Source organism: Poecilia mexicana, unplaced genomic scaffold, assembly GCF_051168715.1.
Source record: "Poecilia mexicana isolate PSO_F unplaced genomic scaffold, ASM5116871v1 scaffold_21, whole genome shotgun sequence".
Lineage (NCBI taxonomy): Eukaryota > Metazoa > Chordata > Actinopteri > Cyprinodontiformes > Poeciliidae > Poecilia > Poecilia mexicana.
The window spans coordinates 5,574,911-5,594,226 of record NW_028263390.1 but is presented as its reverse complement, the minus strand read 5'-3'; the positions used below and the strand labels follow the sequence as shown (position 1 = coordinate 5,594,226).

The 19,316-nt window shown below is 40.7% G+C and overlaps 1 protein-coding gene across 2 annotated transcripts; it reads left to right on the top strand.

The window, feature by feature from the left end:
- Positions 1–1,376: 1,376 nt before the first annotated feature.
- Positions 1,377–18,771, top strand: calm1b (calmodulin 1b). Of its 2 annotated transcripts, XM_014969268.2 has the most exons (6): positions 1,377–1,528; positions 9,683–9,713; positions 10,413–10,556; positions 15,970–16,076; positions 16,239–16,374; positions 17,662–18,771. In XM_014969268.2, the coding sequence occupies exons 1-6, from the start codon at positions 1,526–1,528 to the stop codon at positions 17,688–17,690; spliced, it is 450 nt and encodes a 149-aa protein (XP_014824754.1). In that variant the 5' UTR covers positions 1,377–1,525; the 3' UTR covers positions 17,691–18,771. The 2 variants fall into 2 exon arrangements, with proteins under 2 accessions (XP_014824754.1, XP_087857885.1); XM_088001759.1 differs by lacking the exon at positions 1,377–1,528.
- The last annotated feature ends 545 nt before the right edge of the window (positions 18,772–19,316 follow it).

Genomic DNA, 19,316 nt, shown 5'->3' with positions numbered 1-19,316 from the left:
ATTGAGGAAACTGGAATAATTACAATTTCCACGAGACTACATATTAATTTTAAAAAGGCTCGTTTTTGTGTACCGTTAAGCTACCACCAGTCCTGCCGTGGTTTATGGCTCGTTTCACACCGCCTCGCCAGTCCAAAGTGAATGTGCGCACTTCTTTCACCGAACCTATCAAACATTTCCCCTGTGAAGACCTGTCGCATTTCTATCCGACTCCGTTATAAAAACATTCTAGTACTATTAACAATAATGGATATCGCTAAGCGGACGGAATTAAGCAGTGAATATGTTCAGCTTTTTACGAAAAACAAAAATAATCCAGTATTTTTATTTATTACGTTTCCATCAAGTACCATTGCCTGGTGCAATGCAGGTCCCGTGTAGCCAATCGATGCGTCCGGCACATAGAATATAATCTTGCAGGTCTGCACTGGCCAATCAGAGAATTCCTTACATACAGGCGCAGCAAAATCTCATGTGTCAAGCGCGCTTCTTAGATTTTACGGTATCCTTCCGCAGCTACAAACTAGTGCCTTGTGTCAAGAAATTGTAACTTCCAGAAAAACGACGAAAACCGTTTAAGTGGTTGAAGAAAACTCTTAATTTCTCTCTTTTTAATCTCGGAAGGGAAGGATATTTATTTGAATGTGAATGTTATCACTCAGTTAAGTTGCAAGAGTTTAAGTTTGTTATTAAAATGTAAAGGAACAGATTGTTTTATGTGAGAAGCTATTAAGTGAAATACAGCTACAAAAATAAGACAATTTAGCAAAACATAAATTAATATTTGTCAGTTTTTTATGTAATTAGAAATAATCCAAAAAATAAAAGTTGTTCCAGATGTAAACAAACTATTTGCTAGTCATGCAGACAAACTAATGTAAACGTCAATGTTTACCAAGCACCCCAACAAGCAATATTAGTTTTTGAGTGAGAAAATAAGTCACTATATGGAAAAGGTTTACATTTATTTTAACTTATCCGGTGTCTAGAGGCACAGATAAAAACATTGCACAAGTTTGAACTTGATTTATATCAGATTTATTGGTGTGTTAATAATATGAAAACTGCTCAACAGATCACTTGTCGCATCATTGAATATATATTCTTCCTTACCTCAATTCAAACTTCTTTGTACTCTGTTATTATGTGCTCTACTTTCTGTGCAATCATGAGGAAAACATAGTCCATGCAAGATAATTTTATCAATAATTAATTGCGTGTCAAAATGAGCAGGAGGATCATCCTCTTCTGTGCACTGCAGACGTTTGAGCCGCGCTGATTGGCGTGCCGGGCTGCTGGAGGCCCGCGCTGCCGCAGACGGCTCTGAATCGCAATAAGGAAGTGAGTGATACGTGCTAGCGTGGCGGAGGGATACACAAGACAACCTGCGCCCCCCTCCTCCCACCTCCCCGCTCTGGCCACGGCCGATATACACACTCCAAAAACCGCCAGTGGAACTCCATCTAAGGAACGAGCACACTCCTAGTCTGCTTCCACAGACCAACAAGCACACAACCCATCCGACATGGTACGTATAGTCATTCATTCTTTGTGTAAGGGGAGGGAAAATGGCGCTTCAAGTGTAGGTACACCTGTGTTAGAAGTGCTTGCTGGTCGGAGCCTTGCTTTTATTCCGTTTCTGTATTTGCTGTTCACTCATTGATTCCTGTTATGAGCAACTCATATCCGTACAGGAGGCGGAAACCGCCGGGGAGGCGCATTTTGTGTTTCAGCCGATTCGAATATTAAAATGGCCCTAATATTCGCCATTGTTTTTGGCTTGTTCTTGTGGGTTCATGCCTGAAAATGTGCTCTACTTCATATGTGGACTCTATGCTTGATAACTGCGCAATTAGCTAGTTCATGGCCGCATGCTGCAGCTCGAATTAAAACTTGGACGACATTTGGAGGTGTCGGGGGAAACTGGTGTGCTATTCTGGGTTATTCTGGGATAATTCTGTTCTTGAGCGATACGGTACTGTCTTTTTTTTTTTTTTCAACGCGCCTCCGGAGCTCAGGCGTGTTGAGAGGGAAAAAAAACGTCTTGAAGTCGTACGCTGGTCTTTTTCCTTCATATAGATTCACACGGTTCAAGATATGCTTCATTTTTCGTTCTCCTTTTCTCACACATACACAAAGGTACAGTCTGGGTGAAGAAACTGTTTGGTTTCCACTTTTTTTTTTCGAGGGGTTGCACCATCGCGCCACCGCCTCTTAGCTTCTTCTTGCCGCGCCTGAACCTCCGCGGTTCTCATCGTTGTACCGCAACGGAAATTGACCATACCTATTCCGTAAACTTGCGCGGTCACATCTCCATCGAAGGGAGCGGGAGGAGGAGAACTGTCGGAGCCGAAAACGAGTCGCTATCGGACGGTGTACCGCCTCTCCCGCAGCCCTGCGAGGCTTTATCGCAGGCAAGCTGGGTTATCTAGTTGTGCTTATGTCTGCTGATTTGGTTGCCTCTTTGCAAATTTCTCGATGTTATGCAAATATGGCACCTGTGGGACTCGTGTAAGAAGCTCTGTGTAAATAAATACATGAACAGAAGGTGGAAACAAGTTGAATCAACTTTTTTTTCTTCATCTTCTTCTGCACACCTAGCTGCCATCCTGCTGTACAGTTCCTAATAATTACGTATTCTGCATGTCACTCTGTTGCAGCTGACTTTCTGGTCATCTCTGTAGGCCTGGTGACTTGCAAAAAAAAAAAAATTCCTTTTTTGGTGCACACATTAACTTGACATCTGCAGCACAGGAACTGGAAATAATCTGCATATTGCACAGGAGCCTCTCTGAGCCTTGAAGGAGTCCAGAAGCTGTAAACCTTTCAGCTCGCGATCAGATGACCCACGTACAGTATCAAGCTTCCATTCAGGTTCACGTTGCAGCGCGCTGCAGCAACCGGAGTGTAAACCCACCAGCATCCATGAAAAGTTTCATTCCAAACCCCCTCACCACCACCATCACCTTATCTGAGCCCACTCAGGTGGAAACGCTCCAACCACCCACCCCCCTCCACCAGCATTGAGGTGGAAGTATCGAGTAAGTGTGTTGAGGCCCTATCTTGTTCCTGCTCAGCTCTTGTTTGCTGATGCATGTTTAGTAACTCACAGCGCATCCGATACGCTGCGGTGAATAATTGATGTGTTTGGCAGCAATACCTCACTCTGCCCTACACCTCCCCCCCTCTTCCTCATGCGTCTCGGAGCGACGGTGTCCCGTCTGCAGCGTGTCGGCCGGAGAGCCCGTCACCTGCCACCACAAGCCATATGGTGCACCGGGTCTTGTCGCTGCGCTCTCGGAGCATGGTGTTGTTTACACCGCACACCCTACCTCTCTTTTTCTGTGTGTGTGGGGGGGGGCTGCTTGGGCCTGAAGCCTCTCTGTCTTTTGTCCAGCTATGAAGAGAACTGCCCCACAGTGGAATGAACGCCCCGCCACCACCGCTGCCACTACCCCACACACACACTTGGAGTCTTTGTTTCCCTCCTGAATGTTTTAGCTCGTCACACCCATCTGTCTGGGCGATGGCTGCTTGATCCAGCTCAACAAACTGGTCAGCCACCTCCATAGTTGATCACAGAAAAAGAAAGATCCATGATTGGTACTTTTGTTGTCTAAAGGAGGAAATACTAATTGCGTAAGAGCAAAAGAGGCCTGGGATGGAATGTGATTCTCACAGTGTGATAACGTCACCAACATACCCTGGTGTGTAATGGTGTTAGATTCAGACCCAAAAAACTAGCAGGATTCAGTTGGTTTCATGTTCAACAGAATGGGAACACATTTCCCTACTGCTGCTAAAGTTATCTAACCTTTATTTTTATTTTCCTGAACAACATCAATTCCTGTTTTTATTTTCTTTAGCTAGCAGTAACAAATTTACAAATTTTGCCAGATGATAAATTGTTCCAGAAATTAAGTTAAATGACAACCTTGTTGTTTTGATGCCATTTATGAGTAATATGACGGTAATGCCAGAATAATGCGAGTACTCCCTTTTAAAGATCTACAAACTTCAGTTTTGTACAGAACAGTCCACACTGCAAATGGGAGACATTTTACATATTCAAAATAAAGCAAACAATAAATAAAGCAGATATAAAAACCACACACACAACAAAACCATAAATAAATTGGATTAAGGTCTTTAAATAAAATTGCGATTCAAAAAATTTTAATAATGAAAAACCATCAAGCTCATTTTAATGTGTAATTAATTGCTTATCACGGCAGGCTTGCCTGATGCAATTTATTCACTTCCCGATACTTTGAGTATTTTCTGATACGTTCCCAATACAATATCAACATCAATCCAAAATACTTTTATTACATATGTTGTGTTGATTGCTAGAAAAAGGCTCGATCAAGTCATATTACTCAAGAGAACAATGGTCAACAATGGATATGACAACAACTGACCCATTCATTAACCAGTGGATCAGTCTGTGGGATACAAGCACTGCTGAATAGAAATGCTGGGCTGGACTAAACGATTATTATACCTGATATTTTAGATGTCGCCCGATATGTAATCTGATGCTCATTTTTCATGCTGACAACAAAAACAATGTTTTTGTGTGTTTAAAAAAAACTGCATGTTAAAAGGATAAACTGTGCTGCAGTTTCCTTGATCGAAGTTTGATTAAAAACAAAATAAAACTAGAGAACGAAAGGGGAAAAAGAGCATCAATGTAAGTCTTTGTTGATGTGTAAACAGGTGAAAATGATTGGCGTATTTGAGGAAATAGGAAATATGAGTTGTCAATCACCGTGAAGGGAAAATTTTGGTTTAACAAGCTGATGTTTGCTGGTTAGTTATTGGAGCTAACTGCTAAGGTGTTAGCTTAGCTTTACAACTATTGAATGACGGTTGGCGCTCTGCTGGTTTTATGAGCTAAAATATTTCCAAATCGTGGAAAATATCAGGGGAAAAAAACTGTAGTTTGTTTCTGTTTTTTTTTTTTTTTCCTCCACCAGCTGACTTGGATTGTGCAGCTACATGAGGAAGAGGGGGACATCACTGTATGCTACAAAACTTCCCAACACCTCTTTTGATTTGTCTTTAAAAGGCATTAAAGTAGGGCACTGATAAATCGATAATATCGCTTTGTCACATTTTTAGTATTTGATTGGTTAATATTTGAAAAAATAGGATTTTGATTTTACCAATTCACTCATGTTTCCATAGTTCAGGAAACACGAGTGCAGGTTAGCACGCCCAAGGTCGCCATCTTGTTTGACGAGCATTATTCAAAATCCATTTATTTAGATTTCGAATTCATGTCAATTCTATGATGGAAAATTTGCATCAGAATAAATTGGTGATATTATGAGAATGCAGTAGAACTTAACACAAAAAACAAAACAATTAAGAGGATTTTTGAGCATCTTGTGAAGTTATACTTTGGTATATATGTTTTACAGATTACACTTTTAACACATCATAATCAAATCATTATTAGTAGCAGGACTTAAAATGGTGCTAACAACTGTGTTTCTGTCAAAGAGAGAACTACATGAACCTGATAACCACGCATTTTTTTTCTCATTAAAACAACTTTTTGACTTGCAATTTTAAGATGTTTTTTTTTTCTGGTAAAATTGTCTCTTTTTTCCCTCCTAATACAATTATTCAAAAATTCTCGTAGCCTGACCCTAATTTTCCGACATACAACTCAGAGAAGTAGAGAAAACTACTTTTTGAAAATGTTTTCTGTATGTTTTTTCTTTTAAAAAAGAGAAATTTAACTTGCATTGAAAAAAAAAATCTGACATTTTAATTTTAATCCGTAGCCCAGCCCCAGATTAAAGCAAGAATTTTTAGATCTTGGAAAACCTTAACACCAGGAATCAACCCATGCTTGTTCCTGACCGGCTCATGGAGCTGCTTCCTGCCTGTTTGGACTGCTGCCATGGGCAACGGGGTATGCGGTCGACCCACTCATGCCAGCATCCACAAACACACACAGATTCCTGTTCCCCTACAAGCTGTTATTTAGAGCGACGGACGGTGAATCACAGGGAGTTTCCTCCGAACAGTAAGGGCTGCCACCACACAGAGAGGGGAAAGGGGAAAAAAAATGGGCCTGGCATTGCTGTGGCACCAGAAGCCCTTGGCAGCTTGGGTCACAGCCAGGGGAGGAACCGTAGCGCTGAGTCACCAAACCCTTCCCCCCTTCACACACACCCTGTTCAGTTTGGACAGACAGGAGGCAGGTAGAAGGAGAACATACAGAGATGGAATCTGGTTTGTTTAATTTTGGCTGCACGGAGGCGGAGCAAACAGTCACTTTGTGTTTATTGTAAGCTCAGATTGTCCTCACCCTTGAGTTTTAAATTTATCCATCTAAAATTAAGGTCTTAAAATGTCTTAAATTCAAACAAAAAAGTAAGGGGGCCTTAAAAACTTCAATTACAGGTCCTAAAGGGGCAGTGCTATTTTTTGATCTTCACATCACAATGTAATGCTATTCCCTCATCAAAAACATGTCTTGTTTTTCCATGCATGTTTGAGAAATCCTTTAGTCTCCCGTAGCAACCATTCAGCTGTGCAAAGCACCTTGGTGGACCTAGCACCACCTTCGAGGACAAAGCTCCTCCTTGGAGCGGCAGTTTCCAAGCTTAGAGCATCTCTACCCCGCAACCCCCCATTCAACTCCTTCAGACTAGCCTGCAGCAATTAGCACTTGGTGGAACTGCGCATCTGTCCATTATTCTGTAATTATAGTTCATTACAGGAGCTACTTCTCAGTGCAAAGCTGGTAAAAATGTTTTTAAAGGATTAATAGAGGAGAAATTGTTGTGATGACTTCCTGAAGGCAGAGTTTCTTAAAGATACAGAAGCCCAATTTCCAGATGGTAAAAGAAAATTTACTGCAGAATCTAAGTCGTATTTGATGGGCATCAATTTTATTACAACTGAAGTTAACATAGCTATTGATTGTCACTATGTACCTCTAAAACGCATAACATTGCCCCTTTAAATGTTGTGGCATCTCATAAATGCAAACATTGGAGTCACCTGTAAACATTATCATTGCGTTCAGAGACTTGAGGCAGTTGGAGCTACTGTTAACTAGCTGCTAAAATAACCTAGCCAGCTGGCTTTTTTGCACCCATCATCAGTAAAGTGCAAATTTATCCCAGATGTTGGTCTTTGAGTCATCAGCTCACTTCTGTTGTACAAAGCTGTTCATACAATCTTGTTCTAAAAGCTTGAAACTACTACTATATAAAATTTGTGAATTTCTTTTGTCCAATTCTGTTGTCATACAAATCTTAAATTTAATTGTTAATGGTCTCAAAATATCCTAAATTTGCATCGGTGAAGCCCGCAGAAACCCTGGACTCATTCAGTCGGGTCATCTAATCATTCGAAACTCGACTACATGCCGATCGATACCTGCTGCCGCCCGGTCCACCGCGACGAGACGCCTCTCTGTTTGAGAGGAGCAAAAGGTCGGCTGGCAGCGCAGTCATGTGGCGCTCTGCTAAATGCCAACTCAGCCTAAACTAATCTAACCCTTATGCAACAAATTCAATTTGCTGACTTAATTTCCAAAATGGAGCGGCCTCGCCTCAGAGCGCCGTGCTTGTTACGAGGTCCTGGTCTCCGGGAATCACAGGACTCCGGGATGATTTCTTCATTGCATCAGCGCGAGAAACACTCCATAAACACGCAAACGTAACAATGGAAGCAGAGCAGGGCGCTTCACAGGAAATGCAGGGATGGAAAGTATTGGTGTGGAGGAAGACTGCCATTAGTGTGTGTATATATAAAAGTTGCTCTGTGTGTGTTGCCCCTCCTCTTTACTGCCAAGTACACGGATGTCAGTGAGACTGGTCTGTTAATGATAATAAAAATACCTCCAGAGTCATTTACACAAGTAGCTGTTTCTTCACACTTTTATTCTAGTCTTTTCTTTCTTTTTTTGATGAGATTAAAAAGAGAGGGTGGGGGCAAGTTGCTTTGGAAGCATTTAAAGCTTGTGTGAGTCAGCCGGGATGGGAGGGGGGCGACCACACCAAGCCAGCCGGTTGGTCTTTAGGCAACGCTTCATCCATAAGCAATTCATCAATTAATTACATGATAAATTAAAATGAGCTCAGTCATTTCCATTGTGGTGATTAGTAATTTTGGAAGGTCAAATTTTGTTTAAAGACACAGTCCGTTTTATTCATGGTTTTGTTTGTGTGTAGTTTGTATTTTTTTTTTGTTTGTTTTTTGGTTCCGTTTTATTTATTTTGGATGTTTAAAATATCTTCTAGTTACAGAGTTGAAGTTTTTTACAAAATTAAGGTGTTGAGAGTCTTTGAGAGAGCGAACTTGCATAATTGTGCCATTGTCGACATGCTTCTTAAAAAAGATCTCAAAACGACAATATTATCGTTTATCACAGTAATTACTGGGGGCTATGTATTGTCCAGCAAAATTTGTTCTCATGAAAGGCCTACTAATCTTGAAGTGTTTTTTTTAATCTTTCAAACAAAACAGCTATTCAGAAACTGCTTTGATAAGCCTTTACTGTCTAGGGAAGTCAGGTCCGATAACTGATTCTGTCTTATGCTAACATTGGACTGGAGATAAATTGTTTCAAAATGGCAAAGAATTTCTGCTACTCCTGCAGATTAAAGTCCTTCAGTGACATGCTGGAGGAGTTTGTTTTGTCTAGATGTTTGGAGATAAATTAACACAGCACTGCCCCACCCCTACTTATAGCTGTGCACTGCTAGCTGATGGAAAGTTTCTATACATAAATTTGGCTGCTTGGAAATATTTGGGGAAATGGAGATGAACAGCAACCAAGCAGTTTGTCAGGCTCTTGATTATTGCTGATTTGAGCCCAAAAATTTGGGGCTGAAACGATTGATTGCGATTAATTGATTATTGAAATCGTCAACTAATTTAGAAATTGTCAATTGGAGTACACAAACTCCAAAACAAGGATATTTGCTGAAAAAATAACATGCGTCAGAGCAGTAATTAAGCCAAAACTGTAAACGTATATATACATTTTCCATATAAGGTTAAAAAAATGTATAAAAATAAGACTTGTCTATAAATACGTCCTACTCAAAATGATCTATTAAGCAGCTTTAGCTGTCTAGTCATTAAACAATGCATCCTTTTCTACAAATGATCAAGTGTTCACTAAATAATGTCATAAAATGTTGTTTTTTTGTTTGTTTTTGCATTTTTAAGTGTATTTTTAATGCATAAAAAGGCTGAAGTGGTTAAATGAAAAATCTTGTGGAGTACACCAATTTTCTATCCGATTTATCAGAATAATCAGTTAAATGTCAGAATAATTAGTCTGAATAATCGCTTACTAAATTGTTAGTTGCAGTTGCATATAAAACTAATCATTTTTAGTTGCCTTGTGGCCTTTATTTTGAAGTTAATAGGTTGAGTGGAGATGTTTTGGTCTGACTTGTAGCCTGTAAATATGAGACATCCATCCTCACTGCTATGCCCCAACAACGCATCAAAACTATTTATTTTTTTTTTTTCAGCCTTGTTAAAAATATTTGCTTTTCTATGCATTTGACCTCCTTGGAGTAGATTGCAGTGGAGCCGGTCAGGGTGGGGCTTCATGTGGAATTTCAGATATCTGAAATGCTTTCCTTGTTGACTAACCTGTCTGTTCTCCCTCCCTCCCCCCACCCCCAACCAACCACAGGCTGATCAACTAACAGAGGAGCAGATTGCAGGTACGAACTCCCTCCACTCCCAACAAAACTTTGCTCCTTGTTATTTCGTTTACTGGCTCTCTCGGTGGATTAAATCCAGCCCCGCGTTATTCAATAAAGTCCAGCAGTCGTGTAAGGTAATGTCTCTCATTAGGCGTTCTGGCTGCTTCCACGTCACATGAAGGGAAACAGAACATTGAAGGACTTGGCAGCAGGCTGTCCCTTCCCTTCCCTTGGCAGATCATTAGCTGTTCAAAATGAGCAGGACATAAGGGGATGAAGTATTCACAGCAGTTATGAGTCACAACTGCAACCTACAAAGTCGCACTGAATAGACACTTTTTCGTCCAGGCCTCTGATTGGTTTCAAACACAATAAGCACCTTTATGTTCTCACCATAAAGACACAACGTGGCGCTTTGGTCTAAAACTGGAAGCTCTTGTTTCTTTTCAGCCGAACCGCATTTTGTGCTTAATTAGCTGGCACCCAGACCCCGAAGGCTAAAGCTCCATACTGCCTCCCTGCTGCATCTATTTAGTTGTTTTAAAACTTTGACTGTCACAATGTCAGCCAGGTTTCTGGGGAGAGCCAAAGGCTCATCAGATTCACAACAGCGTTCCAGACGATCCCAATCGGAAATCTATTAGCCGCTGGAAAGTCCTGGTGTGACCCGTCTGCGTTTGCCTAACTCAGACATGTTTCCCTCCTCTGACCCTGCAGAGTTCAAGGAGGCTTTCTCCTTATTTGACAAGGATGGCGACGGAACCATTACCACCAAAGAGCTGGGCACCGTCATGAGGTCGCTGGGCCAGAACCCCACAGAGGCTGAGCTGCAGGACATGATCAACGAGGTGGATGCTGACGGTCAGTGGCACATGCTCGTTTCGTTTTAACTGTTACTTATTTTGCTTTTCCTGACCAGTTCAGAAAAAAAAACATGCTGCAGGTTTTGTGATGGAAGTTTGGAATCACACCAAAAATGAAGAAGCTATAATACGAGTCTTATTCAGGCATCAAATCGGATGTCAGACTCACAAAATTTGATGTTGCACTGCAAAAACACAAAAAACTTACCAAGTATTTTTGGTTTAGTTTCTGGTGGATATATATCTTGGTACACTTGAAATAAAACAAAACTTACAATTATATTTCCAGCAAGATAAAGGAGCTTGTTTTAAGTCAGTAATTCATTTATGTTGATGGAAAACACTAGTTCTCCTGGTAGATTATTTCACTTGTAACCATTTTTTCATCAGCATTAAGGAATCATTTACTCAAAACAAGCTCCTACATTTTGCTGAAAAGTTACCTGTTTTTGTCTCATTTCAAATGTACCAAGATATCTATGCTAGAAACTAGACCAAAAATACATTTTAAGAGTTTGCAGTGGAGATGGAGCATTTAAACTGAAAATCTTAGCTATGATGCATTCAATGAACAGGAAGAGCGGGCTGATGACTGGAGCCAGTTATAGAAAACATGTCTGGTTTAATTGATTAAAGTATCCCTATTGTCATTTTTTAAGCATAATTTCACAATTTTCTTAATCAAATTGACAATCATCCTGTTCTACAACAGAGTGTCTTCAGTCAGAGGCTTCAGTAGAACCTCTGTAATAAAGACTGCTACAGGAGATCTGACCTTCTCACATCCATCAGCTTCTACAATAACTCTTTAAAGAATCTTGGATAATATGAGTTATAACATCTAATTTACCTTTGGGCTCAAACTGTTTAAAAATTGGATTGAATTTGAAAACTTAAACTTTGGAGTTGTAAAAATGAACTAAGTTACTTAGGAGTTGAAATTCTCTTGCAGTTTTTCTCAACACCACAATGCAACATAGTGGCTGTGCATAGATAATGGTGGGCAGACACAAAGTACTATGTAGCCTCCTGTAACGAACATGTTAGTGCTACTAAAGATAGTTGGCCATATGAGGAAGTGAATCAAACTGGGTCTTTTGGGACCTGGTTCATTAAAGTTGGTTTTGATGTTTTTCCCAAAAGTTCTGAATGCCGCTGCAAGTCGAACTCTGCAAAAGTTGCCACCAAAACTCCTCCTTCGTTCAGTTCATCTGTTCACATTTACCTTGTAAATATTTGCTGCCAACATTTTTTTGGCGCGTTGGGAACCGTGGGGTTCATTTGCATGGGTCATGTTCAGTCAACCAAAATGTGTCGCAGGAAACTGCAAGTGCTCTGGTCTGGCCCACATGCTGGCAAATCCCCAAATTTACTCAAATTTTGCAAGCGAGGTGGAAGGCTTTTTAATATTTAGGTTAATATGATGCTCCCTCGTTTTTAATCTGCAAAATGACCGTCAGCTGCTACAGGAGCGCCAAAAGTGAGCCCTCCCAACCCAATTTTCTTCTTGGGGAATTAATTTGAGTTGCTGCTGTTGTCTGAGGGATACGGCTGTGATTTTTCTGTCATTGCGTGACTTTGGTGGTTAAACTCCCCCCCCCCACCCCCGCCCCGTTACAGATAACAGGGGATTAGTTGAGGCATCCATTATTGTCCTGCCTCCAAACACATCAGCTGTGTTGTTGCCCATCTCCCTGCGTTTCTCTGCCAACTGTTCGCCAACTGTCCGAGCCAACTGGCGGGCCAGCTTTATTGTCAGATGACGTATCCCTCTGTCAGCAGTTTAGTCACTGTGCGTTCGGCTCCATCCGAGTCCACAATGTCATTGATATGGATGAGCAGGTGGAGTTTTCAGAATAAGCCATGTGTCAAAGAGTCGGCGTTGCTTCTTGGCGTCGCACGATCACAGCCGCCGTATTAGCAATTACCACTTTTAATTTACAGGAAGGCACTAATTGAATCGGCCAGAGATCAGTTATTGTGATAAACAATAATATTGTTTTTTTTTTTGTTTGTTTGTTTGTTTGTTTGTTTTTAGAGCATTTTCAAGTAATATGATGGTAATGGCATAAAGAAGCAAGAACACATTCTCCTTCAAAAGCACGCTGGTTGAGACCAAAGCACCAGATTGAGGATTTTAGTCAAACAGTTTTTGGTAGAAAGAGAGAAAAGAGAAAACCAGTAAATTAAGCAAATTAGGAATTATTGTGTTCGTTTTAATTTATTATGCGATTCATTGATTTATTGCTTATTGTGACAGGCATACACTCAAATTATTAACTCTATCTAAACTAACCATGTTCGGTTTATAAACACTTCAAACAACAAAAAACATGAACTCAACCAGAAGCTGCTCCAATTAGTTAATAAAAAATCAGTAGGTCAGACTGAAGCAATTAATCATGATTAATTGATTATTGAAATCGTTAACTAATTTAGTAATGGGTTAATTAACTGGAGTGTACAGATTCAAAAAGAGGTAATTGCTGAAATAACAGTCAGAGCAGTTACATCCAATGGGGTACAAGGCAGGTACCAGATGCCAAAAACCACAGCTAAATAAATTTCCAGTTCCAGCGTTATGTTGTGAACCCAAAACCAAATATGATATAAAAACTGTATGGTGAAAAATATGTAGAAGTTTGAGTCTGGAAAAGTAGGGAATGAAGAAAATATGCCAATTCCCCAACGTGTTTGCCTTGTGACAGCTTATAGGAACCACATTGATCAGAATAAATCAATTGCCCCTTTAGTCATAGATTATCCTGCCACCCTAGCGAGTTGCATTTAAGAGCCAACACACACGCACACCATTACCAACATCCCCTTGTTCTGCCTCTGCCTCCCTTGGCTGATGCAATCTAGGTCAGACGGCAATGAAGCTAGTAATGGAAAATAAAAGTGGTTACATAAGGCCTCTCTGCCCGCTGTACATCCAGTACCCCATTGGATGTGAGCCGGCCCATTGAAAATCAGCTTTATTTACCAAACAAGCGGACGATGACGAGCGCCAAGCAAGGCGGACGAAGCGGCATCTTTGCGACACAATTGGAAAACATGAAAGAAGAACACGGACACTAGTTTCTGACCGGTTTCGGCCGTTCTGTTACACAACCTGCTGTTAACATGTGATAAAGCAACATGCACCCCAAAACTAATCACTCTCCATTACACAATCCCACCGCTCTGGGGGGAGGGAGGTTAACGCGATGACCACACGTACGAGTGTGCCGAGATGTCTCAACCATCTATAGTTTGCGTCAGCACCTCTTATGTGTAATCGCACCATCTCCCACTCGGTTCACTCCTTATATTCTCTCCTCTTCACATCTCTGTCGCCCACTCACTTCCTTCCGCCCTCTCTCTCCTTTTTTATTTTCTTTCTCTCCCACCGTCTTCTCTCTCCTAGTCTGCCTTCTTCTTCATCTTCATCCTTCCTCACCGATCCAGAACAAACAGCCAAGCATTCCCGTCCCCTTTCCTTTCCCCTCAGATTGTGTTTTTCCAGTTGAGCTTGTACTGTTATCATCTAACATCTTCATTGCATTCTGTGACTCAACTTGGTTAATGCTAGCGCTAACTAGCATCGAAAAACCTTGCTAGCTAGGTTTTTTGCATCTGTCGTAGGAAAGTGCAGTTTTATTGCCAGTGGGCTTGATGACGTTTGTCTTCGCCATTGGCTACCTTCTGTTGCCAGCCAATACGAAGCTAGGTGCATTCTGTGCAAAAAAGTTTGGCAACAATGATGGTTAAGGCTGGAGAGAATCACAAAATGAGATGAAACCTGTAGAAACCCTGTATTTCTGTGCATTTCTTTCCCATTTATTTATATTTTATGATAGCTAACAGTTCTAGGTCTAGATAAAAGGAAGCTCTCATTAGATTTCCCCTCCTGCCGTGGAGCCTATGAGCTCCTTCCAGTCAGGAGAGTCTGATCCCAGTTTAATCCTGTTGTGACAACGGCTACATGGATATTGATCCAACAGTACACACACGACACTACCGGCACAGCAGCTGCCATTAGGGCAACCTGAAGCGCCGCCACTCGTTCATTCATTCTGCCTCTCACAGAGTCGAGGATGTGTAGCTGTAGCATCTGGTTTGAAGTGCAGAATCCTGATTTCTCTCCATACCCGATTCATTTAAGACCCTTAAAGGAATACACATAGGGCTGGGCTATTTTATTCATTCATCAAATCATTGGTTTTTGACGTTTATATTTTTGGAAAATCAGGATTTTGTTTTTTTATTTCCCCACCAATGCACTGCGTGTTTCCATAGCTTCCATATCTTGTTTGACAAGGATGTTTATATTGAATTTGAATTCAGGTCAACTCTGACAAAATACAAGAGTCAGGCCAAAATGGTTTGTTTTTCTTAATGCAAAAATAATGTCATGTTAAAAGAATGAAGTCAGAATTACAAAATTTCTTAAGAAATTTAAAAGGGACCTGCTAGAGTGTGCGTGTCGATTGGAATCCAGCATTCTAATGCAGATAATTGGCTAAAGTGCTATGGTTAGCTTCAGTTGTGTCAGTAGCATGTATCTGACGTGTCGGTAATGAGTAAGTAAATACCGAGGTGGACGCTCATCGACTTGTTCTATTCAGTATTGCTATATGTGACTAATATGTCAGCAATTAGCTAAAATTATCATTTTAGCTGTAAGGCTAATGTTAGCATGGGGCTACCACAAGCATGTAGAGCAACTAGCATATTGGCTAAAAGTGACATATCACTCAATATGCAAACGTTGGTGTATAAGCTAAAATTAGCTGAAAGGCCAAGGTTAGATTAAAAATGTTCAGTAGCACGTGGGGTATCACTAATATGTTGACTTACTCCATTGAGTATAATATAATTATTATCCAAAACGAGTATTTTACCTTTAATGCTGAAATAAGCTAAGGAAAAATAATTTAAGGTTGTTGGGTTTTTTTTCTTTCTTACGACTTTTTTGTAATTTCAAGACATCCCAATAAATTAGTGTCTTTATTCTGTCAATGCTGACTAAATTCTCATAATTTAAAAAAATTAACACGGCAACTTGCACAAAGGACAATTAAGATAAAAGCCATTTTTAAAAAATATTTTGTCATTTGTAAATTCTTTTTCAGAAAAGAAAGCGAGCAGATTTAAAATCAGATCAGACAAATGCACCAAAAATGGCATGCCACACTTTTCAACATTTTTAGAGCAGTGTGCAGTTTTTCTTCCAGTTCGCAACGGTGATGGATCAGATCCAGAGCTGAGGCATCTAAAGAGCTAAACCACTGGATGAATGTTTTCAGTCGGCTGCTTCTCATCATCCAAATGCTGATATAATGTCATTATTTCGGCTGATCACTCGCCTTTTAACTGATTGCCATTTTTGATGATTAATCGGGCCTCCTTGACTCATTCCTTTGCAGGTAACGGAACCATCGACTTCCCTGAGTTCCTGACCATGATGGCCAGAAAAATGAAGGACACAGACAGTGAGGAGGAAATCCGCGAGGCTTTCCGGGTATTCGACAAGGTACGGAAATATCGCAAGCAGAACCTCTGCTGGAATGCGGTGACTTGAGGAGAAAGAAAACAGAGAAAAAGTTGTTGGTGTTCTTGTTATGAAATCATTGGAAACTTTTAGTCTTTTCACTAAACAATAAGCTGTAAGATGAATTCTGTCACTTTCTTCCAGGACGGGAACGGCTACATCAGCGCTGCAGAGCTGCGCCACGTCATGACGAACCTCGGGGAGAAGCTAACAGACGAGGAGGTGGATGAGATGATCAGAGAAGCAGACATCGACGGAGATGGACAGGTCAACTATGAAGGTATGGGATCACCGAAAATGAAATGCATGATTTTTTTTAAACAAACGGGGATCAGACTGAAGCTCATCTCTACAAACTGTGATCTGAATCTGAAAAGTGTGGTGTGATTTTTATGTTGACTTGTTTCTTTTTTTGTTGTTTTTTTTTTTTTACTCTATCAATAAACAAAACCAAAAATGTGAGATAAGTGCAAACCTCCCAATAGTGATCGTCATCTAAAATGTTGGATAAGGAGCGTTATTAAAAAGTAACCAAAAGGACTGATCTTCCTTCCCCACTGTAAAACACGGTGGTGGTATAATCATGCTGTGTGAATGCTTTCCTACAGCACGAACAGGGAAGCTGGATGGAACTGAATACACACTTAAGTTTTAACCAGGGATGCACTGATCCACTTTTTTCACTTCACTTCAACCGATCCCGATCCAATCCAACGGTGCTGGATTAACTTAAAATGTTTCCTTTTTTCCAAATTCATTTGATAATGCTGCACCAGTACAGCACACTTAAATACACCAATAGCTTTCTAAGTTTGGTCCAACATATAAAAATAACTTTAATTTGTTCAGTCAGTTCAGTTAGAAGTATAACAGCCAATGGAAACTAAATAATAAACTGAAATTAACCACAACAAAAATAGGTTGACTACTTTGGTCAAACATATAAACAAACCTTCTTGTAAATAGTTCAGAAAGTACAACTAGGAATTCTAAATATAATGCAAAATAAATAATGAATGAGACCGCTCAGAACAAACCATAGAATTAGACTGAATAGATCTGCCACACTCTGTATCTAAATCAATACAGATATCGGTATCAGTTCGGTGTGTCTCTAGTTTTAATTATACTTTTCAGAAACCAAAGCTTCATGATGATGCACTGCTTTGAGTTTCTCTGTTGCATAACATCCAGATTACAACACATCGATTGTCGTTTGTTGTAACGTGACACCGTCTCAACAGAGTCTCGCCGTATTGGCGCACGTTCTCTACGTTTATCGTTTTAGCTTGTGTGTGTGTGTGTGTGTGTGTGTGTGTGTGTACCGCTGCCACCCTGCGCACAAAGCCCTGCGTTTTTAATCATGACGGTTTAATGAGCCAAACGCAGAAGCTGTTTGGAAGAGGGGGGTCAGTAATTAGGATGTGTGTTCTGAACCTGCTCAGCTTGATTAAAAAATTAATAAAGCATTTAACAATTTAGCAGGTGACTGCCCATCACGGCAGAGCCTTAAAGCTGGTGACCTCATTGTCCTCTTTCTCTTTTTTCTTTTTTTTTGTCTCTACAGAGTTTGTACAGATGATGACCGCAAAGTGAAGCTTGCCCGCCCCATCCTGACCCCCCTCGCCTCCCCTCTTAGAAGAAAACAAAACAAAAAAAAAAAAACATGAAAAAAAATGTTTTACTTACCTCTTGGAAGAAAATGTTCATTTATTCATACTGTTTCTGTATAGAAAATAATTGAATGTTGACTTAAAATATCCTTCTGTCCACACAGGAAAAATATATAAAAAAAAAATACAAAAAATGTCTGCATGAAAATGATGGTTAGTGATTCTGCCCCCTCTCTCCCGTCCCCCTGCCCCCCAACATGAAGATCAGTTTAGCATCAGTACGAGTAAAAACAATAACGAACCCTGTAACTACGACCTTCAGACTAAATTTAAAGCATCGGGCCAACTCCTCCCAGCTCCATATGCTCGTGGTAACCGTCTGGGCTGGCCATCTCTCTTCTTCTCTCTCTGTTTTCTGTTCTTCATGCATGCAGCTTGAGACCGGAGCACTAACCCCGCCACCCAACCCATCCGCCCCCCCTCCGGACTACCTGAGCGTGCTGATTCCACTATAAGCTGTCCTCTTGTTGGTTTGGTACAGTTTTTTTTTTTATTATTTTGTATTCGCAGAGGAACCTTGTACTGTTAGTTGAGAGAATATACCAGGTTCTAACTCAAAAGCATTAAAGTGGAATGGGATTTAATTGTATGCTAGATAAAGAGGGGGAAAAAATTGTACAAAAAAATGACATTTTAAAGCGTTTGGCATGTTTTTATGTTATTCGGACGGCCATCTTAGTAGTAGTTTGTCCTTCCTTTCGCAAAAGGAGGGGAGGAGTTAAAGAGTCTTACAGTGAGCTTTTTTTTTTCTTCTTTTCGCTGAGATGGAGTGTCTGTCCTCTTTTTCTTGCAAGAGAGAATCACTGGCCTTCACGTTTCTTTCTTTTCTTCTGTTGTTTCGACTCAGACGGGGAGCATAGTGAGGGGGCGGCGCCGTGTTTGCCGGCGCCGCACCAGGTCTGCGCAACTGTTCGTCCTGAGTTCAGTTTACATTCATTCCAAGTTGTACATGCTAGTCTTTAATTTTTTTTTTTTTTTTTTCAAATAAAAGACCATAAACTTCATCATGTCTTGTGTCATTTTTCTTATGCTTGATTATGAAAGCGATCACTGAAGACAGCATAACAAGTCTGTATGTTGTTTACTTGACTAGACAAATGTGTCAACAATAAAACGATTACAATCAGCTCCATGTGCCGTGTCTTTGGGTGAGCTGTGCTGTGTCAAACTGTGTGAAGGGAGTGTGTTTGCCTTCGCGTTCAACTGTGGATACACACACTCATCTATGCCAGCTCTTTTCTCTTTTAAGAAGACCCAGCTGGTTGCTAGGCAACAGGAGCATGCTGGAACTGGGATGTTGGAGGAGGAGTTGGGGGTGGAGGGGTTGGAAAGACAAGTGGGAGTTTGAATAAACCCTCCTGCTTCTGCTGATGACTCCATGTTGGCTTGTCCTAGTAAGGCAAACCAGGCCAAAGCACTACTGGGTTTGCGCTTCATCATTATCCTCCGCTCTGCACTGACTGCAACACTTGCAGGGCATTACTCTTAAATGTCTACAAACTTGGAGTCGCATCACTTTCGCTGTAAGGGGAGTGTTGTTTGAGCATGT